The sequence below is a fragment of the Pogona vitticeps genome, chromosome 10 (genome assembly GCF_051106095.1).
Source record: "Pogona vitticeps strain Pit_001003342236 chromosome 10, PviZW2.1, whole genome shotgun sequence".
Taxonomy (NCBI): domain Eukaryota; kingdom Metazoa; phylum Chordata; class Lepidosauria; order Squamata; family Agamidae; genus Pogona; species Pogona vitticeps.
The window spans coordinates 14,163,878-14,189,069 of record NC_135792.1 but is presented as its reverse complement, the minus strand read 5'-3'; the positions used below and the strand labels follow the sequence as shown (position 1 = coordinate 14,189,069).

Here is a 25,192-nt window from a genome sequence, read left to right as displayed (position 1 = left end):
AATAGTGTTATGCCAAGTATGGATAGCATGAAAACACGTATCGGGGGATATACCAAGATCTGTTGCTATACTGATACAGAATAAATATTTCTAGTTTGTCAAATGCTTCTGATACACAGAACAATCTTGTTGCAAACATGAGTTGCTTTTGCTGGAGCAGGTAACAATGTACAACCTTGGAATAGGATCAGTAATGTGTCTTATTTTGAAAAACCCACATTGATCCCCTCCCACATGTGGCTTTGTAACTTTTCCCAATCCATTTGAGTAACAGTGGGAAATGTTTTTTGGCTTTGGTTTATAAAAGTAAAAAGGCAAAATCAAGCTCCTGAGGATCTTTTTCTGGCTTAGAGATCAGGAATGTGAACCAATTGCCAAGAATATGGCAACAGGTGGTCAGACAAAGTCAAGGCGAACCATTGTTTGAAGGGGTTCCTAACTGGTCTAAGAATGTTTTGCAGAACCATCCATAAAGTCTACAGCTCACTTGGGTTTGAATTTTTAATCACTTACTTATTTTACCTTGAATGATCACCTGTAACAACCTGTATTTTTCATTTCTCATTACACAACTGAAGCACTCTAGCTTTCTGCCTTTTAAGTGTATTTTTACAACTAGGCTACATTTTTAAAAAATGATCCTAAATATTAATGCAAGCAAATTTCAGTGGACATTCCTGCTTTAACAGGACTTTTAAAGAATTCATTGTAAGACACTAGGTGTAAGATTAGTAAATTTTGTTTTATTAAAAAAATTCATCCTTATTTTCATTAAAATGCAGAACTGTCAAAATTATTTCCATTATTATAATGCTTAAAGGAGAAGAATCTTTTCCAACAATCCACATTGTCTCTGTTCTTTAACTTTGAAACCACAAAAAGAACTCATGCTTTTATGCTATCAAATCCAACATAAACATAGTATATACAGGACATTCAAATATACTTTGTACTATTGATCTGCCATCATAGAGGAGATCTACTTTGAGACCAAAGAATGTTGAAGGAGCCAAGCTACTGCTTTACCAGTGGAAGATGCTTCAGCCTGAAAGAAAAGGGAAGAGTTATCAGCATTCATAGGGCGAAAATGAGTTTCTAATTCCTTTTTAAAAAATAATTCAAGCTACATTTTACCCATATTTATCTACAGTAAATTCCACTAAACTGAATGAGAGTTATTTCAGAGTAGATACGCTTAGGCAGAGTGACCTTGGAGGATCAGATCACTAAGGTAAGATCCTAATGTTGACTGCTCACTCCAGAATCAGTTTTTTAAAATGGCATCAGGAATTTATCAAAGGTACAAAAAGTTAGCATCTTCATTTTATTACCTTCTTAAAAGTTCTTGTGGTGGTATATCTGTCATTTGTTCTTCACTGTTACTGTCACTATTAGCTGTGTCTGAAGTATTGTTCTTCTCAGATTTCTTAATCTTGTGTTTACCCTTGCGTTTTGATTTCTTATGCTTTTTCTGTAAAAGTTAGTTTTCAAATTAATTTATCTCTGTACTTTAGAACAAGAAATTTAACACGGAAAGAGGAAGCTAAAACAAATAGCAAATGAAAAATTTATGCTATGTGTAACTGCAACATAGTACAATTGCTATTTCCTAACAAAAAGGTAAAATGAGGATACAGTGGTGCCTCGCACAACGAGTGCACCGTAGAGCGATGGATTAGCTCTACGAGGCCGGTTTGCATACCGATGCCTCAATAGGGAAAAAATCGCAGAGTGAAGGTCGGTAAGCGGTTCGCTTACCGACCTTCGCTTTGTGACCCGCTGATCAGCTGTTTGGCGGCTACAAAATGGCTGCCGGAAGCTGCAAAATGGCCGTGCACAGCGTTTTCGCGCCCTCATTAAGCGAGGGGAGGGCGCGAAAATGGCTGCCGGCCATCGGAGAAACATCGCTGAACGGTGAGTACAGCAGCCGACTGGGCTTTTCTGCCCTGTTCAGCGATGTTTTCACACAGCGAGGCACCACTGTGCGAGGCACCACTATAATAGGCATGTGCTATGGATATGTATCAGAAAGTAAGGATTGTACTATGGATGTTTATCAAAAAGTAATGAATTTTATTCTTATAAAAGCAAAGCAAAACAAAACTGGCTCTATGCTGATACTCCCAATCTCTCTTTGTTTGATATAAGATTTCTTTAAGAATCACACGGAACACTCCTTCCTCTACTAGATGTTTATCCAGAGATTTCAGTTTATGTGCATAGGCTCAAGCTGAACAGTCTGATTTTGTTAAATACAAATGGCATGAACAAAAATTCATTGGACTTGATACATGTACAGTGGTGCCTCGCTAGACGAGGAATTAGTTAGACAATGAGTTAGACAATGACTTTTTTGAGTGATGTTGTGCTTCATAAAACAATTGTTCCTATGGGCAATTTTCGCTGGATGTTTGGGTCCTTGCCTCGCAAGACAGGTTTTGGACCCTGTTTCGCAACACAGTTTTCTCCCCAATTGGTACACATTAATTACATAAGACCTACTTTTTTATCCCAAAAAAGTGGGGGGAGAAAGGGTATGCTGCTGGCTTTCCAAGGTCTGCCTCCTAGAAAAACAGCAGCATACACTTTCTCCCCCACTTTTTTGGGATTAAAAAGTAGGTCCTATGTAATTAATGTATTTCAATTGCAAAGCATCTTGCAAACCATCTTGCAAAGCATTGCCAATGGGGCTATGGCTGCAAATTTAAATGGTAGAGGATGGTGAAAACAGCAAGGAACCAAACAGTAAAGAGATTGTAAAAAAACCCAGAGAAATCACAAACATGATGCCCCCATTAACACAAATTATGTACTGAGTTCCCCACATTTAGGAAAATCACAGGGATCAGCAGCACACCCAAAGTGCAACGGATGAGCCTCCCCCTGGGAAAACAATTTTTACAACAGTGTATTTCCCCTACAAAGTATGAGTTGGAATGGCCCTTGCATCTCCTACCCCCTTCTCTCCCCTGACCCCCCAAGTCATGGTGACCCCCTGGCTGCACCTCCCACTCAGTACAGGGCTGCACAGCCCCAATCCTGCTAGAGGCCAAGAGAGCTCCTCAGTGTTTTGGGGTGCCCTGCGGGACCCCCATCAGGGGCTAAGTGTTCTTCCCACAATCCTCTAGTGCACAGGTATTAGCATATCCTGTGATTTCCCCAAATGTGGGGAACTCAACTGCATAATCTGTGTTAAGGGGAGATTGCACTTGTGATTTCCCTGGCTTTTCTAGATTTCTTTTCACCTCTCTTTCTCCTCATCAGAACCTATTTATTCCAAAGGCAGCAAGTCCTGGTGATGTCTTGTATTGCATTCTTTCTCTTTTTCTCCCCTGTGGTAAAGGATCAGGGCAAAATGACTCATCATTATCAGGAACCAAGGGGCTGCTTTGACTCCTTTTACCCTCTTTCTTTGTTGCTGGAGAGAGAAAGAGGGGGAAAGCTAACTGAGACCCATTGAATTTCTAAAGGCAGTGCAGGTGAGGGGATTGCTTTTCCCGATTATGGTATCGGGAACTGTGTTTTTGCAAGATGTTTTCTATGGACTATTTTCGCAAGACAATGATTTTTTCTCCAATTGGAATGCATTAAATGGATTTCAATGCATTCCAATGGAGAATTGGGTTTCACAAGACAATGTTTTCACAAGACAGCGATTTCCATGGAACAAATTAAAATCATCTTGAGAGGCACCACTGTAGGTCATTAGGCAAGCATGAAGGTCACGTGAATGGTTGCAGGTAGAAGGAGGAGCCGGATGTGAATCGGATTAGTAAGTCCTGTGTTGGGCAGGAAACCATCTGTATGAGGTTTTAAGATTTAGAACAGCTCAAAGCTATTCAATGATAACATTTTCTATATTTTTGTATAAATCTTAGCTTCTACCCTCCCCACTCCAGAATCAAAGTAAATTACTTTTTCCTTTTTGTGTTTGTGTTCTCTCTTGAGCTTGTGTTTTTCTTTGTTCTTTTTAGATTTTTCTTTCTTAGTGAGTTCAGGAGATTCTGCAAGTTGTAGTTCCTCGTGCTTAAAAGAAGCATCTAAAAGTATTAAGATTAAAAACAAAATTTACACAAATCACATAAAACTATTCAAGTAATTCCTTGCAAGTATGTGTGAGAGAAGCAAGATTCTGATTCTACTTTTTCAGGGGTTTGTGGGTGACAGTAGTATTTCTAATGAAATTTCAGATTTTTTCATCAGAGCAATTTTCTTGAGATTAAATTCAATTGTTAGTCCCAACTAGACTAGACCCACTGATTTCATAGGATTTACATATGAGTCAACTGATATGTCCCATTCATTCAACAGGTGTATTCTAACTGAAGCTAGCCTGAGTGTACCCCGAGGGTTGTTACATTGTTAAGAATACTTTTTCCTAGTGAGCAAAATATTTGCATGCTTAAGACAATTATTCACAAAAAAGGAATCAACACAAAAGCACAGAACTCCAGTGGATTTAAAGAACCATTCTTTTCCCAGCAAAATTTGATCTTCATTCCCCTCTAAATTATACAAAGCATGCTAAAGCATCCACAAGATGCATACTGTAAGTTTCAAGAATCATGTCACTTATGAAGAGGAAAAAAGTCATCTGGCATTATAGGCGTCCTTCAGTCTCAAAAGACTATGGTAGCGTGCTCTGTATGGAGGACTTGGAACAGCGTCTAGTGTGGCTGAGAAGGCCAATTCGAGAGTGACAATCCTTTCCACACTGAAGACAAATCCAATCTGTCCCGTCCAGCTCCCTGATTTTGCTGGTTTCGGGACTGCCTCTTTGCCTTGGCCTGCTGGGCAAGGGTCTCTTCAAATTGGGAGAGGCCATGGTGCTCCGCCTGCCTCCAGGCTGAACGCTCAGATGTCAGGGTTTCCCATCTGTTGAGGTCCATTCCTAAGGCCTTCAGATCCCGCTTGCAGATATCCTTGTATCGCAGCTGTGGTCTCCCTCTCTGGCAATTTCCCTTCACTAATTCTCCATACAGGAGATCTTTTGGAATCCGACCATCAGCCATTCTCACTACATGCCCAAGCCAACGTAGACGTCGCTGAGCACTGAGACAAGTTTGAAGAATTTATTCAATATACATTTTTATTTTACTGTAAAATTAATCGAAGGACTGATTGATTTAAACAGTTTTATTTAAACTGTCATTTAACAGTTTTGTTTATTTTTATTTTATATTAATTTTAACAGTTTTATTGATTAATCCAAATACATATAGCTACTAGTCTTCACTGTTTATCTCTGAAGCACCATTAAGAAATATCACCTTTAAGAATCTGGATGAATTTCTGCACATAATCTTTAATAAGGAAAACCATCTGGATACAATTTCTTTATAACGTTGCACAGAATTCACACATTGTTGTGAAATATATTTACCAGAGGAAGCAACTGGAGGCAACTGTGGTCCAAATTCTTCTGGATCAACTGCTTTCTTCACAGCTGAAGTTACAGTGACAGAAACTTCAGGTATGGAGGCTTCACTTCCTTCAATAAGAAAAAAGCATTTTCAAAAAAGTGTGGTGGCACTTTGGTAATCATGTTTAAAGGACTGCCCAGTGATCATGAGTAATAATCAAGTTCCCTTGATTTGAAAGCCCATCCAAGATCCAGATAACATACAGTAGACTTGAGAAGATGCCTTCACAGAGCATATCCTCCTTAAGGAAGAAATTTGAGACCTGAAGAGTTTTGATCAGGCTAGAATTCTCAGATTTTTACCAAAAGGCCACATAGGAGTACAACAGATACTGGGCCATGCCTTGGATGGGATATTTGCTGGGTAAGACACATTTATATAGTGGCTGAAATCTTGTTGTGCAACTCCACTAGGTGTAAATGGTGATTATGCCATCACCCACTGACACTAATCTTCAATTTAATTTAAAATTTCCTATCCCTGGCCTTTAGGTTCTGAGACTCCCTAGGGATCTCTTTTGCCCTGGGGAAGTCTTTGAGAGCCTTGGGGCAGGAACCTTTAATATTTGAAAAATCAATGCTTCCAACCCACTGTTTTCATTCTTGGTTAAGAAAGAATGTTCAAAACCTTTTCTTGATTTGAATTTAGTGGTAGATTACGAATTGCATAAAAACAGAAGTTAACTAGTTGATACTGTATGCTTAAGGACAAGGAAACAGCTGAACGACATGAGTAATTACTAATAGTACCAAAAAGTTGTTTGGTGTCATCTCTGAATGCCGTCTGGATGGAGTCCTTATTACCCTGAGCATCAAGTGAATGAGCATGCTGCTTCAAATTCTCAGGAGCTGCTTCTGTCACTGTTTCTTCTTCATTATCACTCTCTTCTTCAGATGAAGATGATTTTTCATCTGAGGAGCTAGCGAAGATACTTTTAAATAAATCCATAGAAGGCCTGCTTTCTTCTGCCACTTCCTCCTTCGGGCCAATGCTTTCACCTGCTATCTGCACAACAGAGACAAATGCAAAACAGGAGTCATACATTGGCAATATATTTCCCCATCAAGACAAAAACAGCCCCTACTGTTGTAATATTTCTCATTTTTATGCAAAGAGTGTGAGCAAATTCCTATACATACAAAAATATACTTCTCTAAGAGCGATTCCTGATTTATCTAGGGAATTTGTCACAAGACTCGTCCTCTTTGTCAAACCACTCTTCCTAATGCCATAAAGAGGCCTCCGAGATCTCTGATGCCTGGATGAGACTGGCTGCCTGTTCCTGACTCTCACAAGAGGTGCGGCTGCTTCTTCAGCATTATTGTCTAGTGTCTCTCCCCTGCAGAACAGACTTCGTTTCTGAGTCGCCCTGGCAAACCCTGGAATTTCTGGTATACTGAAACCAAAAAGAAATCAAACCCAAGACCAGAAAGTGCACCCCAGGGATTGCGTGCATGTATCCCTTGTCCCAGTGTGATGCAATGGAGTGAAGGAGTATGTTCGAATCGCTACTCAGCCGTGGAAACTCACTGGGGAACTGGTAAAACCACTCCTTAGATATCTCACTTAACTTGAAAGCCCTATTAGGATCATTATAATTAGGTTCTGACCTGATGGCAAAAAAAAGACACAAACACATCCCTTGTCTACTAGGTTATGGAAGCCTATGATAGGATAGTGCAGGCAGTCACCTATCGTTGAAAGGTTACTGTGACAATCGCCCCACATCACTTAGGCTACTCATAGTCATGAGCTGATTTGCATGAGCCTATGAGAGGGCTGGAGAGGCGGAGTCAGCAGCTATATGAAGGTTTGGCAGGAGGAGGAGCCAGATAGAGTTAGAGCTGGTTAGTCAGTCGGAGAGCGAGGGAACAGATACTGAGTGATAAGGCTGGTTAAGAAAATAGGTAGAGAAGGTGGCAATGATAATGCAAGAGAAAAGTATGTACTGAGAGAACTAGTAATGATTTGCTTGTGTACAATGTTTATCTAAAGAACTTCTGTTATTATTAAATCTGCTTCACTTCAATAAATAAGTTCTGTTTGTATTCACAAGACAAGTGTTCTGACAAATGTCATTTATATTGTGGATTGAGGTAATCCACTCGTGGCAGCGAGAGGAAAATGCAACGTGAGCCTTTGCGAGGGCAAAACACGCAGGTGTCACAAGGGTGAACGCCACAGTTACACATCTGAAAGAGTGCAAAAGACACTAGCACGGGGTTCACGTTATCATTAAGTGTTGATCTGTGCCACGTACACATAGTAATGTGACATAACAGTTGTACTGAACGGTTGTCACTGTTGCTACATTCACTCTTCCTTCCTATTTCTGGGATTTTAATTTTGCTGCTGGAGGAATGCCGGATCCCAAATTAGTTATCCCATGCTGAGCACAATTAGCATAGAGATCAGCTTCACTTTGATTGAACAACAGGGTGAGGCATTATAGTGAGGTATATTATAATTATATAAGAGTATGAACTCTATTTTAAGGCTGCAGGTCATAATTACAACAAGGTGACGAACTCTGTCAGCCTAATGCCAATATTCTACCTTCATGGAGTAAAGTAGAATAGTACAAGTACAATAGGAAAGTACAACAGAAGCATGAAAAACTTAAGAGCCGCTCTACCTGACTGGAAGCAGGTTCAGTCTCATTTTTGTGTTTTGCTTCAACTGGAGTTTGTGGCTGCTCCTGGACAACAACCTTTGATCGAGCTAAGCTTATGAACTCACTGATAGCATCCTTTTTCTTCTTCTCTTTGTCAGACATATCCCATCTTGAAGGCTTCTTTGGCTCTTAAAGAGAAGAGTATACGTCCGATGTTAACTTGTCCGATTTCCTGACATTATACAAGATGGTATACTGGGAACTCACCGTCAGGGTCCATTCTGGTAGGTGCAAAGGAAAAATCCACAACATATTTAACAGATCACAGCTCAGATCAGAAGCAGGCTGGAAGAGTTTTTACTAGCTCCAAAACCCTCTCCCAGTAATTCCCTCTCCCAGCTGTAGCTCAGGACAGAACATAAGAAATGAAAAACAGAAAGAAAAGTAGTAGTACCCACAGAATGCAACCAGAATGGCCAGGAGTAAGACAAATACATGATGGGAGAAAATTCCTCCTTTGCATGTCTTAGAATGGGCCACCGTGATGGGTGTCCAATGTACCATTCTCAGCATGGTGTAGAGAAGGAATCCATAAGAGTGGGTCAAACCCAAGCTCAAATCAGATTGGGAGGGAGAAAGGAAGTTAAGGAGAGCACCTGAATTGTCTACCCAATATTTGTCTATCTTGTACAGTCTGACAGATAAATGGGATAAAGTGCTCCAGCTGGCTGCTTTGAAAATTTCTGCCCAGGAAGTATCAACTGAAAAGGTCATGGAAGTGGCCATTACAAGCTGTGGTCTGGGAGAGGAACCTTCACAGAATCATAATCAAAAGGCTTTTTATATAAAAAAAGAGGACTGCAAGAAACAAAGATAAGAAGAAACATTAAGGAACAATAGGTGAGAAAACTGAAGCAAAATCAGGAAGCAAACCAGCTGGAAAAGGGCTCTAGAGCCAGTGAAAACTATTTCAACATTACTGATCTGGGCAGTGATAGGCTAAACCCACCTGTGGACTCTTCCTCTGAACTGCTGAAAAACTGGTAATGCTCATTCATTACTGATTCTCATTTAAAAAAAAATACTTAGTTTGAATGTTTTACCTAGAGCAGCAACAGAACAAAGGACTTACTGTTCAGAGTGTTCGACTGTTGTTCTCCTGCTTTTGGGAACTGGCCTAATGTGGTTGATGTGGGCTCTGATACTGTCAAGAAATTGAATACAGAGTACTTGTCACGTTTCACTTTGGGCAGTCCAACAACACAGGACCTGATGGAAAACAGCAAGAACACATTGTGTTTCTGTATCATATTTTTCCCGAGCTTTTGCTACCACAGAGAAATAAGATCATTTACCATGAGAAACAACTAACAGTGCTTACAAATGAAACATACTTCTCAGTGTTTTACATCTAAAATATAGATTGCGAGTCTACAATTTTTAAAAAAGTAAAATTAACAGGACAACCAAGAAGACCTAGAAAGTGAGATACAGCTTATCATAGATGATCTGTATGATAAAAGAAATCAATAATAATAAAAACCCTCTTCTTTGCTTCCTTTTGTTACCTAACAGCTTATTCTGCTCAAACCATTCAGAGCTATTTTGGGAAAAGTGTTGGAATTCAGCCAACTTACTCTGAATAGGGATCAGGAACATTAAATCTTTTGCACAATAGCTTATCAGGGTGCCACTCAAACTTCTCTCTCGTGAGCTTGCCAAACATCTTCATTTTTGCAGCTGCTGCCTTGTCATCGACATCTGTCTAAAATAACGATGAAGTGATTAGTACCTATACAAAGCAACACATTAGTTATACTAAAAACATACCAATTCCAACACCAAGCATGTATTTATTTATACGTAAATTTGATCACTTTTGAAGAACAAAATTTCGCAGAAAAGAAGGCTTTCAAATGGATCAGCACTGTGGAGGTTAAAAAGAGTGATCTTAGTTTGGTAGTTACTGTAGGACACAAGAAGAACACACCTCTTGATCTCTTGGGATTTCTACTTTGTCAGCATCGTCCTCATGCTTTGCAGAAGTAAATCTTGAAGACAAGACAGAACTAGAGGTTTTGTACAGCATTGCAGCGCGAGCAAATTCTTCTAGTTCTCTTCTTTGCTCCCACTCTGTCATGCTTGGGTCTAAACAACTTTCTAGCACCTCTCCTGGAAGATAAAAGAAAGAGAAATTAGTGGTCCATAAAACGAAAAAATATAGAAAGGGGACATTTTTTAAACAATAGTGTTTGGTTTACACCAATAAATGTCTAATTTTAAGCAAAAATATATAATGAACTTATCAAGAAAGATAAGGCATCAAACTGGTGAAAAAAGCAAAGTTCTTGTACTATTATATTCCAATAACCATTTCAATAAGCTCCAATAATAATAGGCTCTGTATCAAAACGGCATAATGTGTTCATATAAACTTTGCTTGCCTCTGAAGAATACGACAGAAATAGACCAGAGTTAAGATCACAGTCAATTTCTAACATTCAGCACCAGTTTGACACAATGCCCCTTCCAAAGCTATTCTGCAGTTTTGTTTCTACCTGTACTTCTAATTATCACAAGAACACTTGGATCAAGATGTAGAACATGTGTTGTGATGGGCTCAAGAGGTGTGTGTGCTTGTGATAATTACCGGTTTTTCCATGTTTAAGATTTTGTACATAATTTTCGTATCTCTTCTGTTTTTCTGGCTTTTTTGCAAATGGTTTGAAGTCGCTGGAACCAGCTGTGGCTAACTGGGCCCCCAGTACTAACTGCCACTTGGGTGGAGTTGCAGCATCTTGTAGAGTAGATGGCTGGGCTCTGTGATGCAGGGGTTGTCGAGGCTGAACCGGTGTTTTCACCTGTTGCTCTGCAGCCTGTTTAATTTCTTGGATTCTCTCTTTGTCTTTATCAGACAAATACTCAAGAACAGAAGTTGCCGGACCTAAAAAAGGAAAGAAAAATCACTAGCAGAATTACATTTTTTCCCAGCGGGATTTTTCTTGTTGCTTTAAAGACTGCTTTAAAAAAAACTGTGTGCACACATGATAGCAGTGTTAAAGCCATTAATGTACATTTGCAGCAGAGCAGAAATTCGATATTAGAAAAGCCTGAAAATCAGAGAACCATTCTGTTATGCCAAGCATTTCTCTATGGTAATATTCTAAGGTGAATGTTGGGCTATGGATCCCTCATGTACACTTGAAGCAATTGTCAAGTGCTCAGGAGACATAATGCTGACACAGAGAGAATCAAAAATACAAATGGCTAGTACTTTTACTCCCCATTCTCATCTCAAATAGAGTATCTGTAGCTCCATGACCAGAAGACAGTGAATACCTAAAGCTTGAGGACATCCAGAATAGTCTGTAAAAGCCAACAAACAGTGCAAAAGAAACATAAACATGATATTAAAAATGTGCACACAGAGGAAACAGGGCCCAAAATGTGTGATTAAATCAGAATGCTGATATGCTAGTTATATAGGATTAGTAGGGAGAAACCCAACCAAACAACTGGACATTTTTGTGCTGTGATAAGGAGGGAACCTCTATGCATTTAGGATGTGAATATATTTTCAATAATAATAAAAAACACCCCAAAGAACATCAGAGAAAATAAATCTAGATAACAATGATACAATGAGTAAAGTGCAAGCTAATGTTGGGTACCTTTCAGACTGGTTTCACCCAGCAATTCCCTCCTCTGAGAAGCAGTTTTTTGGTGTCTACTTGGCTGCGTTGCATCACTTTCAAGCTTCCCAGTAGATTCTGCTAATGTCTGAGCTAGACGGGGGTTCTCACTGCTCTCTTTAATCACAGGTCGAAAGTAATGGACAGCTCTGTAGTCTCTTGGCAGATCAGGAGGAGGATAGATCTTTTAAAGAAAAAGCAACACAACACATGGAATGGTTTGGCAGATCTCCACTTTGAAAATATAAGAAAATAGAGCTATCCCATGACATACCCTTTGCAGGGGAAACAAATGCAGTTCACATACCTTGGGGGGAGTTATTGACTTAGATGCCAGTGAGAAACCATCCAAAATTTTTCCAATGCATTTAAGTTCTTTCTCTATTCCTGTGTAAGAATTGCAGGATCCAAAAGTGATTTCAAAGCATACAAAGAACAGAGCATATACATATGGCAACTCATCCCAGAGAACCCCTCCCACCAGAAAGTTAAAAGATAACAGTACTGAGGGGCTTTGAATGCTCCAGTTCCATACCCTGCTTGCTTCTATATTGCTTAGGTGCTGTCCAGCCATACAACCCATCTCCAGGCTCCTCATCTTTCAGAACAGTATCATACTTCGAAAGTGATTCAGTTGCATAAATGTCATCATCTTCCTCTTCTAAAGCTCCTACACCAAATGCCTAAAAAAATAAGAGAATATAAAGCGGTCACAACTGGATGCTACTTTAATAGCCCACAATTTACGTGAGAATTTATGGTTGATGTCAGATGCTGAATAGAGCTGCTGCTGCTGCTGCTGCTGCTGCTGCTGCTGCAAGCAAGCAAGCAAGCAAGCAAGCAAGCAAGCAAGCAAGCAAGCAAGCAAAGCAAGCAAAGCAAGCAAGCAAGCAATTATTTATTTATTTATTTATTTGATTTGATTTGATTTTTACCCCGCCCCTCTAGACAACGTCTACTCGGGGCGGCTACACTGAAACATTGATAAGGCTGTGGCTGTGCAGGTAGGCTTTAAAGCCTTCTTTTTTTGTTAAGTTAGAATGCTGCTTTAGACAATTCATTTCTAGGCACAAGTAAAAGTGCTAGTGATTACCTTTAAAACTCAGTATTGTTTTGGGTTAGAGGGTATAACACCATCTTCTTCCATGCAAGCTTGCCTGAGTATTCAGCTAATGGCTTGTTCCTTATAGATCCAAATAGCAATGATACAGGATAGGACCTTTTTACATCAACACTTAGGAAATGGACCTTCTATTGTAAAAAACAGTTATTTTGCCACAACTCTAGAACTATCAGCTGCTCAGGCTCTAATCATTCAGCTTTGTTCTCATATTTTACCTGTTGAGATACTCTGCAATTTCATGTTTATAACTTTAACCATGGGTTTTATACTAGGATACTGTATTACTGTTGCTTTTAGTTTCATTATTTATGCCCTTCTGAAGGCTGATGACTTTGAAGATACTGATGGATTACTGCTCCACTGTTCTTGACTATCAGCAGACTTGCTGTGACTTATAGCAGGGGTCCCCAACCTTTTTCACCCTGCAGACCGGCTGGGGAAGTCGGTGTGCATGCGCATGCGTGAATGAGCACGCTCGTGCATGCATGCACAAACAGCACTGCGGCACTTGTGCGGGTGCACACGCGTATACGGTGGCACAGCAAACAGCCTTTGCGGGGGTGAGTGCAGGCGGGAGGTCTGTCTTCAAGGCCTGGTCCGGCTCAGGCCACAGACCAGTACCGGGCTGCAGACCGGGGGTTGACGACCTCTAACTTATAGGAATGGAAGTACACCTACACCTAGAGGGCGACTAGGACTGGCTAACTGTCATGTATTCTAGGTGGAGCTGCCGTAAAGGACAGCAGCAAGATGGCTTATAGAAGCTTTTCCAATAGAAGACTTCACATCTACAGTGGTTCCTCGCTAGACAATTACCTCGCAAAATGGTTTATTTGCAAGACGATGAGTTTTTGCGATCACCACAGCGCTTCGCAAAACGTTTTTTCCTATGGACGATTTTTGCTAGACAATGTTTTGGTCCGTGCTTCGTAAGAGTTTTTTTTCGGGACTGTTTTTTGCAAGACGATTTTGACAGATAGGTTCGCGGCTCGCAAAACGGGTGTTTTCGAGACCGTTTTACACAAGACGATGATTTTGACAGCTGATCCGCGCTTTGAAAAATGGTTTCTCTATGGGCAATTTTCGCAAGACAACAACTATTTTCCCCACTAAAACGCATTAAATGGATTTCAATGCATTCCAATGGGGAACTGCATTTCGCAAGACGATTTTTTCGCAAAACAGCAATTTTCGCAGAATAAATTAACATTGTCTTGTGAGGCACCACTGTATTCTATACCAACTGGCCATCTACTTGCTTCTGGAACAATTCGACATGCTAGTTCTAGCCTTTAAAATTTCTCCGAGCACTAGCAATTGTACTCTGTCCTTTGATCTTAAAGATTTTACCAAGCTCTGCTTATCCACTTGCTCTTCTCAATTCATGGTGCTAAATGTGGCCAAAGCGAGGGAATCCAGAAAGGTGGAGACAAGGAACCAGGCTTTCTCAGCGGTGGCCTCCTTTATCTGGAATAAGTTACCAGCAGATATATAACAGGCTCCTCACTTATAGTTCAAAAGTAGAACTATTTAAAGCTGCCTTTAACAAGTGAATCTCCTGGAAACTGGTAATATTAATATTTTATTTTATTTTGTATTTTTTTTAAAAAAATGGCCATATTGTTATATATGTTGAGATTTTGATGTGAATGTATTAAATATTAATGTTGTATAGTTAAATGTTAAATGCAAAATGGCTGATTTTACCTGAGTCATTTTATAGACTGAATTCAGGTGTAGTATCAAGGATTAAGACTTAATGTTGTATAGCTATGGTAGATGATGAAACTTTGTGAAACAGGAAAAGAAGTAATGTATTTTCTGATTGGTCACAGAACTGTACATAAGTCATGTGTAAAATGAACGTCTTCATCTGCTGGAAGTCAGATCACTTTTTCCTATGCTGTATGTTGCTTCATGTTATGCTGCCAGAGAATGTCTATTCTGTATGTATATATGTAAATAGACTAATTTGGTTTTACTCTCTGTGTCAGTGTCATAAGTATCTCTGCTAACCAATATCTCCTTACTCTGCTGATACATGTTTTAATCAAAATTCTCAACACTATATGTATTGCCAAGTGGGGTCTCCAGGATTTGTAGGTTTTAACATAAACTGCTTGTCCACTAATGGGGCGGTACATAAATTAAATAAATAAACTCTCTTCATAATAATGTAATAAATGTTTAATTTTAAGGTTAATAAATTCTTAATTTAAAACATTTTACCTGGCCTGAAATACCAAGCTTCCGTCCTTTACTGTGCTGCAAATCACCAAGCAAAGCTGAATTTTCAGAAGTTGGACTGAAAAAGTTTGGATGTTCTTCTGAAACTCCAAATAAGACACTGGTGGGGTCCAGTCCTTTGTAACCAAGTCCATGCACATTCTCTTTAGGAGTCAAGTCCACAGGCATTATATCTTTAGGTGCAAATGTCACATTTTCTGGCTGATATTCATCTTCTTCCTTTAGAAAGTTAGCATATATTAATGAAAGAGCATTACCAGGGTAAGTGAAAGCCTTGCTTTACGTTTATGCTATACAATCCTTGCTTTTTCTTTCCTTTGTTGTCTGTCTCACTGTAAATTACTAAATTGTAATCTCCTGGATGAAATGACTTCTGTCTGCTATACTCTGGAAAATTCCACATACTTTAATAAGATAGAGTGCAACTTTAATAATGTTATTTATGACTATAATGTTATTACTGTATGTTATTTATTACTGTTAACTTCAAAGTCTCTTTAACCTTAATAATGTTACTTATACTGTAACTTCAAAGCCTCATTTTCTTTATTTGCATGACTTTGGACTACATTTTTGAAAAATCAGCGAACCACTCCCACGTCCTGAAAACAATGTACAAACAATACCTCTGAATCTTCAGATCCAGGTGGTAAAGCACAGCCATATATTTTCACATCAGGCTCTGCAACCAAGTATGATATCAGATTAAATATTGTAGCTTATCATTACATTTTCTTCAACCCAACCCATTTTTTTCCATAGTTTCATTTATGCACGGTCCGAAAGTATTAAAAGAAAAAGATCCAGAATTTTTTTTCACAAGTATTACTGGATGGAGACACAGACCATGCTATGAATACTTGCTAGTGAGGAATACATACCATGGTCCCTGGCACCATCTAATGCAGTGGTCCCCAACCCCCGGTCCGCGGCCCAGTGCCGGTCCATGGCGAGCTGGACCGGGCCACGGAGACAGAGCTCCCTCCCCCACACAGTCCCTTCCGGCATGCACACATGCCCCCTGAGCGCCGCCCCACCCTTCGCGCATGTGCACGAGCGCCCTCCCGCTAATTCACACATGCGCACGGTGGGGAGTGCCCCACCTTCCCCAACTGGTCTGCGGGGTTAAAAAGGTTGGGGACCACTGCCCTAGTGGCAAGTTCTGACAATGTATGTGAAAATAATGTTCATCTTGGTTTTTTATCGTGTTCACTATTATCCATGGTTTTCGATATCCACAGGAGGCCATTGAACTACTAGTCCCCAGCGAACATAATGGCACACCCGGTTTTTGCTTGCGTGGTTTTCGCTTTACTCGGGGTCCAATTCCTTGCCCTTCTTTCCAGCCCATTTTTCTCAGCAGGTCAACACCAATAGTTATTCTGAAAAGAGAACATTAAAATTGTTACTGTAAATGTTTGCACTAAAATCCTTCTGTAAACAATACACACATTTAGACAACTACTGACTAGGTTTTTAAAGCACAGCCCTAGTTTTAACATCAGAAAAGCTTGTTTGAAAATCAATGTTAGGTTGTCCTGATCTGTTTATGACAAAAAATAGCTTTCAAAGATGCAGTGAAGTTTACCACATTAGCCCTTACCTAATCCTTTACTCATAATATGGCACAGGATATTGATACTTACTTTGCAGGTGCTATAAATTCATCCAAGACTGTGGATCCGGGGATGGGTCCAGCAATTCCTGCAATTTGTCTGGCCTTCTCCTTTATTTTATCTTTGCTTTTGGAAGCATATTCATCTGTAATTGTAATTTCCCTTGGTGCTATCCCATGTTCATCATGATCCTTCCAGGAGGGGGTGAGAGAAGAAAAGGCGAGCAAAGATTTCAGATGGTAAATGATTCATTTTCAAACCCACACATTAAATTAATCTTGAAGTGAACGTTACAAAATAAAATAAAGAGTAACTTCTTTATACCATGACCACGAAAAGACATTTCTGGACTAAGTCAAGCTATACTAAATGGGCATCATGACTTGTCATGGAAAACCTGACTTGTCATAAAGGTAAAGGTAAAGGTAAAGGTTCCCCTTGACAATTTTTGTCCAGTCGTGTTCGACTCTAGGGGGCGGTGCTCATCCCCGTTTCCAAGCCATAGAGCCAGCGTTTGTCCGAAGACAATCTTCCGTGGTCACATGGCCAGTGCGACTTAGACACGGAACGCTGTTATCTTCCCACCAAAGTGGTCCCTATTTATCTACTTGCATTTGCATGCTTTCAAACTGCTAGGTTGGCGGGAGCTGGGACAAGCGACGGGAGCTCACTCCGTCGCGTGGATTCGATCTTACGACTGCTTGGTCTTCTGACCCTGCAGCACAGGCTTCTGTGGTTTAGCCCGCAGCGCCACCACGTCCCTTTGTCATAAACAAACCCATAAATACACACTGTTTGGGAACAGCTGAACAAACCACTGAGCTTTGTTCCACAGCTGGTTCACTGTGCTGTCTGATAGAGGGCAGCTTCCTTCTCTGGAAGTTCCCCGTCAAAAAACAAAGGGAAAAAAAGAAGCAAGAACAAGCCCTTGATTGTGTCTTTGGTCTTGGGGATGAAACAAACTACAAAAAGCTGCCCACTGTGAGATTATACAATAAAACTACAGTGGTGCCTCGCTAGACAGTTACCCCGTATGACAGTTTTTTTGCTAGACATTGGCATTTTGCGATCGCTATAGTGATTCGCAAAACAGTGATTCCTATGGGGGAATTTCGCTGGACAATGTTTGGTCCCTGCTTCACAAACCAATTTTCGCTAGATGATGATTTTGACAGCTCCCTCCGTGCTCGCAAACAGGTGTTTTCGGGACCTAAGCTTCGCAAGACAGCGATTTAAACAGCTGATCGGCGGTTTGCAAAGCGGCTTTCCTATAGCCGATCTTCACTAGACAACGACGATTCTTCCCCATTGGAACACATTAAACAGGTCTCAGTGCATTCCAATGGGGAAATGCTTTTCGCTAGACAATGATTTCACTAAACAGCAATTTCAGTGAAATGGATTATCGTCGTCTAGCAAGGCACCACTGTATCTGTGGTTCTCTAGCTAGTCCCACAACAAACAGCAGCAATCAAACAATGCGCATCAGCATACTCCTCACTCATAAGTCCCAGTTGCTATAAATCCCTGACTTGTTTTGTTGTGCAAAATACACCCAGTGTTTTATGATGCACCTAGAACAGTGGTTCCCAATCTTGAATCCTCAGATGTTCTTGACTAATACTCCCAGAAGCCATCACCACTAGTTGTGCTTTCCCAGATTTGTGCAAGTTGTTGTCCAAGAACATCTATGGACACAAGGCTGGGAACCACTGACGTAGAAGACAAAGCAGAACACATACATACATAATGCAAAAGAATTAGAACATAATACAGTGGTGCCTCGACTTATGAAATGAATCTGTACTGGAACGGCACCGTAACTTGAAATTTTCGTAAGTCGAAGCACCACTTCCCATTGAAATGCATGGGAACAGGATTAATCCCTTCCAGCATTTTTTAAAAAATACACAAAAAATAATAATTAAAGCACACAGAAAGCCCCACCGGAAGGCGCTGGGGCTTTAAAAAAACAACAACCAAAAATAAACAGAGCAAGCCCCAAAGCCTGCAAAAAAACAAAAACAAAACAAAAACAAACACAGCACAGAAACATAACCCCCCCTCTGATACAATCCCACACAGAAACCCAAAAATGCACTGGCCAAAATTATTGGCACCCTGTCTAAATTATAAGAAATAATTGCTTTTCAAGCATGTGACGCTCCTTTAATTTGTATTTCGACACATCTGTCACAAGTAAGATGTATGGGCAATATAGCAATCAGACTTGCAACCAATTAAGATGGAGAAAAGTTGACTCAACCTTTGTGTTGTGTGTGACACTGAGCATGGAGAGAAGAATAAAGTGTAAAGAGTTGTCTGTGGATTTGAGAGAAAAAATTGTGGAAAACATTGACAATCTCAAGGCTACAAGTCCATCTCTAAAGATCTTAACGTTCCTGTGTCCACTGTGCGCAATATCATAAAGAAGTTTACAGACCATGGAACAGTAGCTAACCTCCCTGGACATGGACGGAAGAGCGAAATGACTGGAAAATTACAACAAAGGGTTGCTTGAATGGTCGATACAGAACCCAGATTAACTTCCCAACAAGTTCAAGCTGATCTGCAGACACAGGGTACAACAGTGTCAGCTCGCGCTATCCGTCGCCATCTGAATGAAAAGGAACACTATGGTAGGAGACCAGGAGGACACCACTGCTGATACAAAGGCCTAAAAAAGGAAGACTGGAGTATGCCAAAACTTATGTGACAAAACCACAATCCTTCTGGGAGAACGTACTGTGGACAGATGAGACAAAAATAGAGCTTTTTGGTCAAGGACATCATGGAACTGTTTACAGAAAAAGAAATGAGGCATTCAAAGAAAAGAACACAGTTCCTACAGTCAAACATGGTGGACGTTCAAAGGTGTTTTGGGGTCGTTTTACTGCTTCTGGCACTGGATGCCTTGACTGCGTGAACAGTATCATGAAATTTGATGATTACTAAAGAATTTTGGGGTGCAACATAGTGGCCAGTGTCAGAAAGCTGCATCTCCACCAGAGGTCATGGGTCTTCCAGCAGGACAGTGACCCGAAACACACTTCAAAAAGCACTCAGAAATGGTTACAAAGCACTGGAGAGTTCTGAAATGGCGAGTCCAGATCTGAATCCCATAGAACACCTGTAGAGAGATCTCAAAACAGCAGTTGGGAGAAGGCATCCTCAAATCTTAAGGCCCTGGAGCAGTTTGCAAAAGAAGAGTGGTCCAAAATTCCACTACAGAGGTGTAAGAAACTCATCCATGGTTACAGGAAGCAATTGATTTCAGTTATGTTTTCCAAAGGGGGTGCTACCAAATATTAAGTTAAGGGTGCCAATGATTTTGGCCAGTGCATTTTGGGTTTCTGTGTGGGATTGTATCAGATTTGATTTTTCTTCTCTGTTTTTTTATTGTTCCAAAGCAAACCAAAGAAATGAGCATGTGAGTACCAAAACATTAGCAACTGCAACAATTTTGTGAGAGAAGGGTTGCATTTTTTGACAGAATTGCAAGGGTGCCAATATTTTTGTCCATGATTGTATGCATTCTATCTACCCAGAGCTATAAAATCCCAAGGTATGGAAAAGACATGATTTTTGAAAATGCATTATTCTGTAAATTTACCTCTTCGTCCATAAAATCTTCTGGCCCCAGGACATTTTTTTCTGCTCTCTTCTGCCTTGACGAAACAAAGGATGATGGTGCCCATCCTTTAAAAGCAAGAAATCATTTTTGTAAAACGAAAGATATAAGAACTAGTGCAGTGCTTTACAGAAGAAATGAGGGTTTAGATTTTAAACTGAGAATAATTTTATCCAATTAAAATGAATGGGAGTTACCAGTCATCATGTATAGAATTGAGCTATGAAACAGATTATTTATAATACACTATGCCTGAAGAAATTGATGAATCCATGAAAACTCATATTGAAACAGTTTCTCTTTAAGGTGTGCAAGGTTTTTGTTTTTTATTTTGTTGTTGTTGTGCACTGTAGTTAAAATTGCTGTACTGCAGCCAAAACTCTGCTTACAACAAGGGGTTCAATCCCAGGTAGATTCAAGGTTGACTCAGCCTCCTGTCCTTCTGAGATCAGTAAAATGAGTACAGTACTCAGATCACTGGGGAGGCAATGTGTAGCCTGCACAATTAACTTGTAAACCACCCAGAGAGTGCTTTAAGTGCTATGGTGCGATATACAAGCAGCATGCTTTGCTTTTTACTTCGACTTGTGCACCACCCCACACTACTACAGCACTCTCTGGGCAGGTAACATAATTATGCAAAGTATCTCTTAAGATTCTCAATCACCCAGGTGAGGTTATCTAGAAGCTGAGTCATGGTAACTGGACATCTTCTTATTAGGTTGAACCATTTCGCTACTCATCTAAGTACTGTAGCTACTTCACTCTGAGAGTCGGTAGGAGATCCCTGATACATGCTCCATGTTGGTTTCACTTCCCCCTAGTCTGAATAGCCTCCTTAGAAGGACAAAGGGCTGGGGGTGAGTGAAAATCCCACTTCTGCAGTCCTTCTCCACCCACTGTCATGGCTCCTTAAGGGTTGTTAACAGTGGTATTTCTAGTATGTGTGGTCCTAATCTTCCTGGGGACGGATGAAAGGGCAGCATGATAAACAGGAAACAGATGGTATCTAAAGCCTCCACCCCTGTTGAGTGAGGGATTTTCTATATGCAGATGAATGGTCTCCCTGACCCCTCTTTTAAACCACTTCGGTCCAAAGAGGTCATCAAATGAGTGTCCTTTGTCCCTCAAACGAAGGAACACTGCTGGCTGTGGTCCTGAGACATTGCCCCTCCTGTGCTGGGCCATTCCCAGTCCTTTGTCCTAGTGAGGCTATTCAGACTAGGGGTAGGTGAAACCACCTTGGGAGGATATATCAGCTGTCCTCAGACTGAAGAAGCTACTTGGATGAGTAGCCAGATGTTCCAATCTATTAAGAAAGAAGTCCAGTTGCCATGAATCAAATTCCAGATAATTATGCAAATAACACTTTGCTTCCCAGTGAGCTGGATCTGGACTTCATTAGTAGTCTAGCATCTGCACTGGTTTTCTAGAGCAAGGTAAAACAACCTGATGCCTTCCACACACCTTGGACTACAATTCCATGCACTTCTGACTATCACCTGTGCTGGCTAGGGCCCATGGGATATGTAATCCCAAACCTCAGGAGGTATAACGTTGCCAGCCTTAGGCTAGGACATACTGGACAGAAACTATTGTATTTTTCCATGTATAAGACAACCCTGTGTATAAGATGTCCTCCACTTTTTTAACCCCAAATTAGAAAATTTGATTGCTGCTTTCCCCCTCCACTTATTAAACCCCACGAAAGCAGGATCAAAAGGCTGTGGAAGTGGAGGGGGAAAACAGCGATCGCAGCCCTTTGATCCTGCAGCCTTTTCATGGCTGCTTTCCCCACGGGGTTTAGGAGGTGGAGAGACAAACCAGCCATGAAAAGGCTGCAGGATCACAGCCCTTTAATCTCTTTCCCCTCCTTACTTCTGTGTATAAGACGATCCTCAATTTTTAGTCTAAAGATTTTAAATAAAAGTATCATCTTATACACGGAAAAATACGGTAATATGCTAATTTCAAGCTATGAATCCTAAAGGGACTTCATAGTTCTCCCTCACTTTATCTCTGGAATAAGTTGAGTGACTCTTTGATTAACCCATAGCATAGTCTCAGGGTACCTAAGGCTACCTTGCTCACCTCCACAAGTACAGGTGTGATTGGTACAAGGATGACACCCTACCTAGGAACTTCATATATATAGCTTTATGTTTTGTGATGAACAAGAGCTGTTGAAAGATATTGCTCTGAAAGTCTACAGACACTAGTTAAAATCCTACTACCCAGTTATGCCTGTAGAAAATAAATGCAGCAGCTTCTTGCTGGAAATTAATGAATCCCTGCTTGAATCATAAGGCATGTGTCAACCAACCAGACTGATATGTATATGAAGATCCAAGGAGGAATTCATGAATTACCGTAATAGTAAGAAACTAGTGCAAGTTAACACCATTTGCTTTCCACAGGCTTAACTATGCAATAGAATTTTGGCCCTTTCCTCATTTTATTCTTACAACTCAGTGATGCAGATCAGTTTGAGAAATATCCCACAGAACTTTGTGCCCAAGTGAGAATTTTAATCCAGGACTCCGTAAACTTGTAGCAATACCTCAAGTATATTTACCTAATTTCTACCACCATCATATCTCTACTCAGAAAAGAAAGTTTCAGCAGGTACAGCTCTTAATGCAAGCTACCTGTTGAAATGTTCTCCTTCATACAACAATTAAAGGTATAGGGACCATATGCTATTTTTCATCTAGTCAGCCTGTTTTTACATCAAGCAACTAAATGGCCTATATTCCACCATCTCCTGCCCCAATTATTCTGTCCTAAACTATTAACTTTTTATATAAATACACTGTCTGCTCTGTCAATAAGCAACCACAACATTAAACTGAAAGAGAAACAAAAAATTCAGACAAGAATGCTTACTAACCTTCCTTTGAACCCACAGTGTTAAAATAGCCAGCAGAGAAACCACCACTAAATGCTCCATGAAAACGCTTGTACCGTCCTTTTTCATCTCTGACAGTCTGCTCTTGCAGAGGAACTGGTTTTTTAATTCGTTCACCTGTTATTATTAAATTTAAGTTAACATGATTTGACAATGAAGGTTGAAGAAGGTAATCATTTAGCTAGACATGTGAGAATTATACCTTTGTATCTGAAAGAAACGAAAAATTCTTGTTCTCTATCACCGGTCTTCAATGGGTTGTGGTCTCACCCTCAAAAGGGATGCATTAACAATACCACAATCAATTTATTTTGTTGTTACTGAATTTCTTTTTTTAAAAGAGACTGAGAAGGAAAAAACTAATGAATATTACTAATAACAAAAAGTGCATCCATTTTTAAGAGCTGGGATGACGTTTGAAAAGTATTGCCTTCACAGAACAGAGAAAAATAGGATATTCTCACAAATCCCGTAAATTTGTGAGTGAACTTCACTGTCTTATCTCTAGATAAGACATATGTACATAAGTTGTACAAGTCAGGCAGTATAAGCAACCTCTACTGAAGAATCTACTGTATTGCCATTTTGCCTGGTTCACATCAACAACAACTCTTCCTCCACCATTCTCCCAGGATGAAAAGGCATGAAAGCTCTTGGGAAGTAGGAAATGGGTCAAACTTATCCTCAGTTATTAATCACAACAGCTAAAGAGAATTTCCAGTTTTATAAGCAACAGAAAGGTAGTTGCAGGAGGAACCCTACTCTTGGTCTTCCTTCCTACAGACATCCAGTTGACTACACTCAAAAGCAAGATGATGACATAGAGTTGTGGTGTGATCCAGGTGGGGTCCCTTTCACCCTGTTTAGATTGTTACTCACGAGTAGGGAGAGGATTTCTATGACATTTCACATTTTCTCTGCAACCTGTATTTGACCCAGTAAGGAAGTTCAAATATGTTTATTTATAACCTGGCTTTTCTCAACAGATTACTCATAAAGAAGTTCAAATCCACCCATTAGGTCAAACATAGGTTGCAGAAAAAAATGCGGCATATCATACAAACCTTCTCCCCCCCCCCCCGCCAGGTCAGGCACATCTGTGATTCCCAATCCAGAGGGTGCAAAGGCAAGTTCTTGGCGCACAGGCTCATTTGATTCAAGTCCTTGCAAAGAGCCCCCAGCCCCACATCTCTGGGAACCCCATCCTCTCCACTCAAGGACAGCTCCCGCGCTTGCACACAAAGCCCCCCCGCCCCTCTTCCTTCCCTGACCTCCTCCTTTTCCCTTTAAAATCCCCCACCCGCTCCCTTACGGATTCAATCGTGCAACGCCAACGCCGCTATACTCGGGGGGAGGGGGGCTTACTCTCGAGTAAACCAGTAGGTTATGGCGCTCTTTCGTCTCCGCTAAACCTCCGGCGGTTCCCCGGGGGGGGGGGCGGGAGGAAAAGGATGGGAAATGCGTGCCCTTCCTTGCTTTTCTCCGTCCCTCGGCCGCCCCTCACTCACCCTCCTCCAGGGGCTTCAGAGGAGTGCCGAAGCTCACCAAATCCTCCTCCTCCCCGTCGCTCTCGGCGGCGGCCGCCATCTTGGCAGACCTCTGATGGGGCGGGGGGCGGGGCCTGCTCAGGGCCGCCTCCTTGACCGCCCGCCCCCAATAGGCGGCTCGCGCGGATTACGCGTCTGCGGAGGCTCCTCTCTGTGGTTGCAGTCCGGCGGGAGCGTTGGCGCTCGGAAAGGTGGTCGGTTTTCCCTCGTCCGCTTACTTACTGCACGGAGACACTCCGCGGCCGAATAACATTTCTTACAAGTCGACGCCTATGTACAAAGGAAAGCCAGCTGTGTCTGTTCGTTTAATTTGCCTTTTCCCCTGTTTGGTCGACTCCAGGCGGTTTAAAAAGAACAAACATTACAAGAATTACAAAGTATAAAAATAGCA

At 40.9% G+C, this 25,192-nt stretch overlaps 1 protein-coding gene and 1 non-coding gene across 3 annotated transcripts; both read right to left on the bottom strand.

Moving 5' to 3' along the window:
• Positions 1 to 723: 723 nt before the first annotated feature.
• Positions 724 to 24,903, bottom strand: GPATCH1 (G-patch domain containing 1). 2 transcript variants are annotated; one of them, XM_020812661.3, is made up of 20 exons: positions 24,763 to 24,903; positions 23,237 to 23,371; positions 20,329 to 20,414; positions 16,746 to 16,906; positions 16,384 to 16,481; positions 15,726 to 15,781; positions 15,082 to 15,318; positions 12,265 to 12,412; positions 12,037 to 12,116; positions 11,709 to 11,913; positions 10,688 to 10,981; positions 10,028 to 10,209; positions 9,675 to 9,802; positions 9,170 to 9,306; positions 8,059 to 8,225; positions 6,173 to 6,428; positions 5,384 to 5,491; positions 3,916 to 4,040; positions 1,332 to 1,471; positions 724 to 1,045 (listed from the first exon to the last, which is right to left on the bottom strand). In XM_020812661.3, exons 1-20 carry the CDS (start codon positions 24,839 to 24,841, stop codon positions 1,015 to 1,017), a joined length of 2,853 nt encoding a protein of 950 aa, XP_020668320.3. In that variant the 5' UTR covers positions 24,842 to 24,903; the 3' UTR covers positions 724 to 1,014. The 2 variants fall into 2 exon arrangements, with proteins under 2 accessions (XP_020668320.3, XP_072836500.2); XM_072980399.2 differs by having other exon boundaries at positions 6,227 to 6,428.
• On the bottom strand, positions 2,769 to 2,932 carry LOC140702229 (U1 spliceosomal RNA). The gene has a single exon (XR_012081325.2). It is a non-coding gene; the product is annotated as a U1 spliceosomal RNA (small nuclear RNA).
• Positions 24,904 to 25,192: the final 289 nt, after the last annotated feature.

Excerpts from the sequence above, each read along its gene's own strand:
- GPATCH1 (XM_020812661.3), bottom strand. The coding sequence starts at position 24,841 with ATGGCGGCCGCCGCCGAGAGCGACGGGGAGGAGGAGGATTTGGTGAGC. Across the intron at positions 12,413-15,081 it reads AGCTTGGTATTTCAGGCCAG|GCATTTGGTGTAGGAGCTTT; the intron begins GTAAAATGTTTT and ends TTATTTTTTTAG. Across the intron at positions 1,472-3,915 it reads ACAAACACAAAAAGGAAAAA|AAAAAGCATAAGAAATCAAA; the intron begins GTAATTTACTTT and ends TAACTTTTACAG.